The 10,135-nt window shown below is 32.1% G+C and overlaps 1 protein-coding gene across 1 annotated transcript; it reads right to left on the bottom strand.

Annotated features, from left to right (window-relative positions):
* Window positions 1-93: 93 nt before the first annotated feature.
* On the bottom strand, window positions 94-5,388 carry LOC141455730 (mitochondrial import inner membrane translocase subunit Tim21). Its single transcript, XM_074131052.1, has 3 exons — window positions 4,721-5,388; window positions 4,323-4,422; window positions 94-1,441 (listed from the first exon to the last, which is right to left on the bottom strand). The coding sequence occupies exons 1-3, from the start codon at window positions 5,206-5,208 to the stop codon at window positions 1,274-1,276; spliced, it is 756 nt and encodes a 251-aa protein (XP_073987153.1). The 5' UTR covers window positions 5,209-5,388; the 3' UTR covers window positions 94-1,273.
* Between the last annotated feature and the right edge of the window lie 4,747 nt (window positions 5,389-10,135).

Below are 10,135 nucleotides of genomic sequence, written 5' to 3'. Positions count from 1 at the left end.
GACCTCGGTTGGCTAAATACAAGCTCACACTAGCTATTAAGCTGAATTGATAATCATATAGGCATATACCGCTGGACGGAATAGATAACAATGTCGCGTAAAAACAGTTTATAGACTAAAATACATCACAAATCCAAATAGTAGTTTTCTCTAATTTCCTATAATGTACCTAAAATCACAATCTGCATTAATTTTTCCTATTTAGATAAAAAAAAAGGGGTAAATCTTTACAATAGCCCACGGAGGTGTGGCCTAATATCGAAGTGATTCTGATTCGCTCTTACCATATAACCCGCCAAATTCAAATGTAAATATAAAAATATTTCTTTATTTTATATTTACATTTAAATCTGGCGGGTTATATGGTAACGTCGAATCAGAAGCACTTCGAATTATTAATTCAAGATTGAAAATGTTATCTTTGCCCCCACGCCCCCTGATCTATTTTTTATTTTTATGGGGGGCTTCGCCCCCACACCCCCTCACTACCCAACTAATCCACACACAACTCTAATTTGTAATTTAGACACATGAAAAACAAAAGAAAAGAAGCCTACCTTATTCAATGCAATCCCTATCCTTCTGTTTCTAGACTTTATTTACTCCCTTAAATAATGCTCTCATTTGATCGCCCATGGAAGAATGACTTCTTTTCGTACTTAACACACTTCGGACCTACACATCTATTACTAATGGAACCAACACCCATTCAAGATTTTGAAACTTTCATCCCTCCAAATTCACTCAGACTACATTCATGCTTTAAATAAAAGAAAAACTGTAGATTTTAAACGTTCATGTTTTATGAACTTTAAAAAAAAAACGCACCTAAAGTTACACACTGGACACTGGCGGGAACTGGTAATACGTTGAAAAGGAAGCAGTTACTATGCAGTAAGAGTACTGCGCATGCTCACTAAAAATAAATAGGCAAGAAATTCAAAAAAATTATATACAGCACATGTGCGGGAAGTTGAGAAATTTAAAAAGAATATATTGAACATTGGCGGGAAGTAGTTTAAAAAGTCAACGGTAACTGTGCTGTACTGCGCATGCGCTTAAAATAAATAGGCCACACCTCCGTGGGCTATTGTAAAGATTAACCAAAAAAAGGTTCATACTGTCGTCCAAAAAGTATAAACATATCATTAAAAATAAATCTCTGATAGATTTTTCACATAACAATAACAAAAAAAGAAAAAAAGTCTTACAGAACCAACATACATGTATTAATTACGATTTCAAAAATTTCTTTTAATGATAAAAATTTTAATTATGAGAGATTTAAAGCTGGTGATGATGGTTCTACGTCGAGTGGAGTTTGTATTCCGGATGTTATCGCTGTTCGATCGTGACGATTGTCTTCAAGAACGATTACTTTATGAGGCCATTCATCCATTTGAACAAAGAGATATCTATATTCGTATGAGCCACTTGCACCCTGTAACATGAAATTTCTATAATTAATTGAAAATTATTTTATACTGTATGCTTAAGGATGTAAATAAAAAAAAAACAATCCAAAAAGAACCCAAATTTAAAAATCAACTTAATAAAAGTTCAGATGAAAACATCAAATCTATTAACAAAATATGAAACTTGAATTTCTAATAAATATTTTTAAAAACACTTTTCTTTTTATCGTTAATTTTGTACAGTTTGGAACGGCTTTATTTGTAAATTCACAACTTTTTGGATTTTCTAACACCTTCAATTACTAACACAACAAGTTATTAAACAGAAACATTCAAGTGCCAGTCAAATTTTCAAAAATCAACCTATATTACTTAAGGCAGCAATTTTTTGTTTTCGTTTTTACTTTAATATGCGCCACACAACAATCAATCAGTACAATAGCAAACCCCTAGAAATTGAGAAGTCAAAAAAAAAAAAACGAAAGCAATGTTATTTTAAAAAAATACGAAATTCACGTAATTTCTACCAAGTTTCAAATATTGGAAGAGAGACTAAACATTTTATTCTATCTTACTAAACATTTTCAGCTATTTAGCATGGACGCTTTATAATGGTAACATCTTTTAGGAAAACCTGAATTGGAGATGAAATCCATTTTATAATTAGAAACCTTTTTGCAGGAAATATTCAATAATCAGCCAGGAAAACTGTTTTGGAAATCGTGTACAATGTTGTAACAGTTCAACAACGTCATTATTCTGATGAGAAAAGCTCTATAGTGCCGAAGGCAGCTAGAGATAGTTCAGAAGTGTCAACATCAACTAGTGAAACAGTAAAAGTAACTACGAAAACAACAATTTATTCTTTAGTGATTTTAGGTTGGAATTGGTGTAACAGCATTACTCTTTTATGCGGTATTTCGTGAACTGTTCTCGAGTAAAAGCCCTAATATGTAGTGTTTATACTAAAACTTTTGAAAAATGTGTACTTGATACAAATGTCCAAGATGCACTGGGGGACCCAGAGGGCATGGTGAAACGACGAGAAGAGGTAGACGACGTCATGTTAAGTATTCATTATAAACTTGAGATAAAACTTTTTTAAATGAGTTCCATTTTACGAAGATCTTACGATTAATGTAAGAGATACCTAATTTTGGACATTTCAATGTTTTAAATTGGTTTATTTCAGAATATTGGTACATGCGCTTTTTGAAATAATAGGATTGAAATAATTGAAATTTTTAGGAATTTTATCGGCGGTTTGTATTATTTATAAAGCAAAATATGTGTATAATAATAAAATATAGGGAAGGGATTAGCTGTGAGGTTAGCATACTGGACTCCCACGCGGAGGTCCCGGGTTCGAATCCAGCAGCTGACCCTTAGATTTTCTCTTCCTAGGAGCTTCTTACAGCTCACTGTCCGGTGATGGACAGTGTTGTCTGTAACGAGAGAACACTGTCCGGAGGCCGGCAGTGCACTGGAAAAAGCTCCGGGCGCTAATAACCTCGAGATGTTGATGCGCAAAAAAAAAAAAAAAAAAAATAATAAAATAATTACCATTGAAATTACGAACATTTAATAAATTATTAATAAATAAATAAACATGTTTTAATGGTTAATCCCACTTCAGTTTAAATTTAATTTAATAACTCATTGTTGGATACGCAGATTTCAGATCCAGTTTGAGATCTGCTCTAAATAAGGCGCGGAATGAGGAGCCCCTAAACCTTTTCGAAGACCGTACTACATCCAGGATACGATCAGAGTTCTAATAAAAGGCAAAAATTCTAATAATTGCTCCATTAGTAGTTACTCTGTACAGAACCAAAAACAAATCATCACTTCTTTGGACCATCAAACGATCCTCTTACTAATCTTTAAGTTAATAATAAAAGCTGAACAGTAAAAATCTATCTGATTGTTTGTTTGTTTTTTAAATTAATATTTATATATTGTGAAAAGTTATTTTAGTTGAATATTTTTGCAAAAAATAATTTACCTCTTTGTTTAAAAATGTATGTATTAGATCATTGATCATTATTTTATTTAAAATAAATAAATGTAAGCAATAATAGCTGAGATTCAATTTTGCCCTTCAGTTTCATATTTAGATCTTAAGAAGACTGGTGGACATTAAGTAAAATTGCAACATTTAACAGACATTATTAAAAACAAAAAGAATAAAATAGCGTTACTGTTCCACCCAGCAATTGAACTACTTTAAAGTTCTTAAAATAATTAAATAAAACAAAGCTCACTACTTTTTTGAATTAACTCGTAAAAATTTGTAGCGTGAGTCATAAAACACTAGGATACAAAAAGAAAGAAAGAAGGCAAAACTAATAATTGATGTTCAAGTACCCCGAAAAGGAAAAATGGGTTCTCAATAGCGAAAAACTTTAGGAAACTGATATACCATTAACTGGCAGAGAAGCTGAAACTGCTGTACAGCTTTGACAGTGTGTAACAATAAAAGTGCCGATTATTATTTCCTCAAACGGTCTAGGACCCAAAACATTTGGGAAGAGAGTTTCTCGCAAACATTGCAGAAGCTGTGAATGCAATTTTCCTGGGAGCTGAGAGAGTAATTGGGTAATTCAATGACCTAATTATGCTTTTTTTAACACAAATGGAAATCTAGAAACACCGTCTGATAGTTGGGTGTTGTCTTTTCAATAGACGAATAATAATAACTAATATTTAAAGAAAAAGTTCAAATAAATTTATTTCAACTAAAATTAGAAAGTTGTTTATATTCAATCGTTTAGCCAACATACGAGCAAGTCAAATTATTAATAATAAAAATATCTTAAAATGTTATAAGTTAAGTTTTACAGTTCTAGAGACTTGAAAAACTCGTATTAATGACAACTTCAATCATATTCAGATGGAAAATATTACCTCGATAACTTCTAAATGAACTGTACCACTTTTCCTTGCACCTTTCAGATAGAATTGCATTCTCATGTGCTCTACATTATCTTTCATATAAGTGATATGACTGCAAAAAAAACAACCAAAATTGGTAAAAAAACACCAAAAACCAATGTCAATAAAAATAATTAAAACTAATGACTATCTTTTCAATGAAACATTTTTTAAATTCTTCTAACTAAACTTTAAAAATAAAACCTTTTCAAAATATCATGCACTAATATTCTGAAATGCTTAAACCAACTTAGAACATTGAAATGCCTTAAATTAGGTATCTCTTTCATTAATTGGAGTCAAGTGGTAAGATCTTCGTAAAATGGAACTCATTTAAAAAAGTTTATTTCAAGTTTATAATGAATACTTACTTAACATGCCGCCGTCTACCTCTTCTCGTAGTTTCACCATGTCCTTTTATCGGTTCTCCCAGTGCATCTTGGACCCTTGTATCAACTACACATTTTTCAAAAGCTTTAGTATAAACACTATTAGGGCTTTTACTCGAGAACAGTTCACGAAATACCGCATAAAAGAGTAATGCTGTTACACCAATGCCACCTAAAATCACTAAAGAATAAAATGTTGTTTTCGTAGTTTCTTTTACTGTTTCACTAATTGATGTTGACACTTCTGAACTATCTCTAGCTGCCTTCGGTACTACAGAGCTTTTCTCTTCAGCAAAATGACGTTGTTGAACTTTTAAACATTGTACACGGTTTCCAAAACAGTTTTCCTGGCTGATTATTGAATATTTCTGGCAAAGAGGTTGTTGAAAAAGATTTCTTATTATAAAAGAATTTCTTCTCCAAACGTTATTAATTGGTGTTTTGCCAAAAGAAGTTACTAAAACGTTCATGTCTATAATTCGATTCACTTACCAGATTTTTGTTTTTTTCTTTCCTTTCGTCTAAATTAGTTGAACAAGATTAAATAATATTCGTATATATATTAACTATTCAACATTTTCTTACTTGTTCAGTACACTGGGATCTAACTTCATGTAACCTAATCGTAACCTACTATAAGTAAAAAAACACAATCTAGTATATTTTTTCATGAATTTCCTTCAACATTTATAATTTATTCGACCATAAAAAAAATTAATCACTGATTATTAAGATGAAACAATTTGTATTGATTTAGATGAAGAATGTAATGTCATGTAAAAGTATTTTATATATTATTCCATTACAAATGCAGACGCTTGGTCCCTTAAAGGAATTTTAGTTCATAAAATTGATACTAGATAGCAGGTAATGCTCGATTTTCACTAAGTTGAGTTACATTGATAGATGTAGGGCAAGTAATTTACAACTAAATTACAATTACGCATTACAATTATGTTTTGTATCAATGATTTAATTTGATATGTTAATTAAAATTCTAATATTTAAAAAAATATTTTTTGTGGAAGTTGTAATTAATTCAACCTCATATTTCTTTTTCATTTTTGTTTTCCAAAATTATGCTGTGGACGAACTATTGAATGGAGCTGGGCTACCCTGACCTAATAATTCGTAAAACTGTTTTATTTTTGGCTACTGTTGAAGGCGATCGTTTAGATTATAAGATAGATAATACGTACTATATGGGCACGTGATACAAATTGTCCAGAATGCGTTTATATCACACCTATAGATTCCAGTTGGATGTGGAATTACTAGGGGAAAAAAACGTTACTAGAGTCTACTGAAACAGCGGATAAAAAGACAGAAAAAAGAAGATATAACCAGTTTTTTCTTTCAACAAACATTAGAGATGCGGCATACTGATTAAATATGGACACTTACAGGGTCACTTGAACTGTTTCAGCATTGTAGGCAAGCCGACATACCTCTTATACTATTCGGGGTGATGTGACCAATAAGGCAGTCACCCCATTTTCAGCTGCAGTCTATCACCTCGTTACCACGTGTCTTTACTAGCTAGCTCGTAAATTGATTTACCCCGGTTCTCCAAGTACGTTCTAGGAAGTGGAATAGAACTGGTAGTTAGGAATCAACCCACCTGGGTGCCCATTAATTTCTTTTCTCTAATAAATAGATATATTCCAAATTGAAGAGAGAGGTTTCTAGCAAAGGAACATTCCTCTCCACTTATCTGGATGTAAAAGAAGCTTTCCAGGCTTGCCAGAGAACTAGCGATCTCTTTCGCTGGAGTCCTGCTGCGATTCGTCCTGCAACTCCCTCATCAGATATTCCAAAGATGGCATCCCCAAATTAAGAAGTTGGGAAAATTTTAGCTAGAATACTTCAACCTTGGTTACCCACTCAGGGAAATCCAACGAATCGGGGAATCGGCAAACTAGGATAAGCATTCCTGCTGCCAGACACTTCTCCTCCAATACTTTGCAAAGAGAAATCTCTCGCTTCAACATAGGTTTTTTTTACTTGCCTTTTTAAGGTAAGGAAAAGATTACGATCAAGATAAATTGTCTATTTTCAGTTTTTCACAGCAAAAATGCGTTTTAAGGACCCATGGATCTGTGAAAGAGGATTTTTGGAAAATAATGTCTGTGTGTGCGTATGAAAGTAAAACATCCCCCCCTTCCAAAGATGAAGCTGTAAAGTTTGGTCCAACCAGTAGAGCCATCTGTGAACACAATTCCACAACTAAAAGTCCACCTAACTGAACATATTCTTCAGTTATTCAAGATTTTCTAACAAATGACGCCAGTGAGCTTATTCTAAAATGAAATCAACGACATTATCTAACACTAACCATATTTTCAACAAACTGGAAAATGTTAGTGAAAAATTAAGTCTGTTTTAAAATGTTTTCTTTAAACAAGAAAAATAAATAAACAAGCTTAAATTGTCGTGAAGCGTGCTACAGGAAAGTCGAACAAATATTGATATAAGATCTTTTTTTAAAATCTTATTATTTTTGTATGAGATTTTGGGATGATAAGTGTTCTTAATCAGGGATAACCATTTACCATCTTTTTTTTCCAATTGAGATTGACAACAGTGGTTAACAGATATTATAAATTTAATTGCTTTCTAGATGACATATTTGTTATGCATAAGTACTATAATTACTTATATATGTAAATATGTATATTATACAAAGTCCTCTTATATATTACTGTGTTCTCCTATACCATAATACAGTTATGCATACGAATATACATAACATATGTTCACAAATATACAAACATGCACACATATACAATTACTATTTAGTTAATATATTCATACATAATGAATAATTAGACATACATAACGGTGGACCTACTGTTCGTTATGTGCCTTTGCTAAATGTTATACTAATTATATTACTGAGCAATGGCAGTTACAGTTACATATGTAATACAAGGCTTCCCTTGCCTGTTTTAACATGATGTAACCCCATACATTAGTTTATATTTTGAAAACATTTTACTCCTAAAATAAATATGACATAAATTTATACATAAATTATGATGAGTGTTTATTTTAAAATGTACAAGTATGTGTGTGTGTGTGTGTGTGGTTGGTAAGTCTGTTCGTGTGATTAATTTTATATTACTTGTTGGTAAAGCCTGGAACTTTGTATTAAATTTAATTATTCAACATTTTGTAATCCATTTTCTTTCTAGGAAAATGCTGGGGGAAATTAGTAGCTTTTTTTGCTCGCCCGGGAATGGCGTAGATACGGAGCGAAGATATGTAGAGGGCAGGTGGTTGAGGGAAGAAGGTCAGAAGGGTTGCTTTGGCGATTAAGATGAAACTTGGAATTACTATGAAAAAAAAAAAATTAAAATTTAATGGAAGGCAGTTCACTTTCTCTAACCCAATTATTGTCTTCTTTTTGTGATCAGAGCGATATCTCGCGGCGCAATTTCTATTCTCTGATTGCAGAACTTTCGGCATGCTATCTACCGGCAAGACTTCACAACAAATTTATCTAATATTTTATATTCCAAAAGAATTATAAAGATACCTCAGTAAAACAACTTATGGAATAGATTCCTAAAATACATGAAAATAAATATTTTAAAGTTAGTCCAAACGAAACGATAACTGTCAATACAAACACACTAGTCACTACCACAATTTATCTTTGATTCAAATAGCAAGGAGATAAATGAACGATTTTATTAAAATCATTTATTAATAAATAAAGTAAGAGCATACAATTTTAATGCTGGAATAAATAATAAAAGAATTAAATTCATTAAATAATAAATCTTTCACATTGTTGAAAACAAAAAATTAACAGCGCTTATTTGGGAACACAAACACTACAATATCATCCAAATAGAATTTACCAATTTGAATACAATAATCAAAAGAATATTATTTGTTAACATTATTTGTGTAGTAAAAATAATTTTCGTTCATGTGAAAGTGTATTTTGTTAAATAAAAAGAGATTTGATTAAACGAAGTTATTTTTGTTATTTCTGGCTCCATGTAGAGTGTTTGAATCTACAAATTGAGTGATTGCCATTCCAATGACTGTATAGATGAACAAAAATAAATGTTTGCTTTTAAATTTTCATTCTGATTGTTAATTTTTCTTGTTGCAAAGAGGTTAATGTTGTGTACTATTGTTTTAAATTATTCGGATCTTATTAAAAATTCATTACAATCAGCTGTCTGTGATTTTCTGTTTTATTTATTTATTTATTAATCTGTATTTGTACTTTTGTTTGGTTCATGAATAAGTGAATATTTTTAAGTAAAAAACAAACAAAAATTAACAATATTTTGGCTAAATGTACAAAATAATTTACGAGGTAATTCTTAATGAAAAAGAAAGTACCTCCGATTACAGAGACGTTACTGGTACCTGGCAGAGTTGTAATAACCATCCCTGGGTAGCAGCTTCTCGGCTCTGACACTCCCAGAGATAGGGCGACTAAGAAGTACCACTTAGATAAGCATTTCTCTTCGCGGCTTGACACCTGGAAATAATAGAGTAGTAAGTCTTTCTTTATGGTGATGGTTTAATATTTGGATTTTCATTAGGCCTGGAGTGTTTAGGACAAGAATCAAACCCTCGGGAGCTTCAGGTAAACTTTTCGGCACCTTCACTACGGAAATTCACCCAATAGAAGGTAAGTTCAGCTTGTTGACTGGAAATACTGGAATCAGGAGATAGTAATCCTATTAAAACTGATCGGTAGGACAGTTGTACAAAGGGTTGACCGTCAAAAACTGCACGAAAAAGTGTAACGTTGAAAAACACCCAACTTTGAATTTTTTTTCTCTTTTTCTATAAAAGATAAAATTCCCAAATTTTCCTTTAAAATAAAGGGCAAACCCTCCTTTATGACTGTAATTTTTTTGCAACAACCCAGATCTAATAGGTTTCGAGAAAAAAGTTGCCAAAAATGAGCAAAAACGGCATTTTCAGAAAATGTTCTTGTTCTACTTGTTCTTGTTGTTCTTCTTGTTGTTACCTTTTTTGTAAACAACGTAGCGCCTAAACGCGTGAACCGATTTTCATGAATGAGGTATCATTCGATTCGGAATTTTATGTATATGTGCCTTTTGGGGGTCTCGACCCTGTACATCGAATGGGAGAGGAGTTAGCCCCCTTTATGTAAGGCCTCTTTTAAAATTATTATTACTAATTACTCTGTAAATCCTAGCCCGATTTTGATATAATTTGGTAGGATGATGGGGTTAGGGCTCCCCTATGGAACATTAAAGCGGCGATCTGCTCTTACACTTGTTAAGGGGAAGTATAGCAATCGTTTCAAAATGTCGACATGTGAACCGATTTTTATGAATGAAGTGTCATTGGAATGGAAATTTTGTACAGATTTGCACTTTAAAAGTCTCGACGCTATGC

This window comes from Rhodnius prolixus, unplaced genomic scaffold, assembly GCF_049639745.1.
Source record: "Rhodnius prolixus isolate KJV_2025 unplaced genomic scaffold, Rpr scaffold_4, whole genome shotgun sequence".
NCBI lineage: Eukaryota > Metazoa > Arthropoda > Insecta > Hemiptera > Reduviidae > Rhodnius > Rhodnius prolixus.
This window is presented reverse-complemented; position numbering and strand designations above follow the sequence as displayed.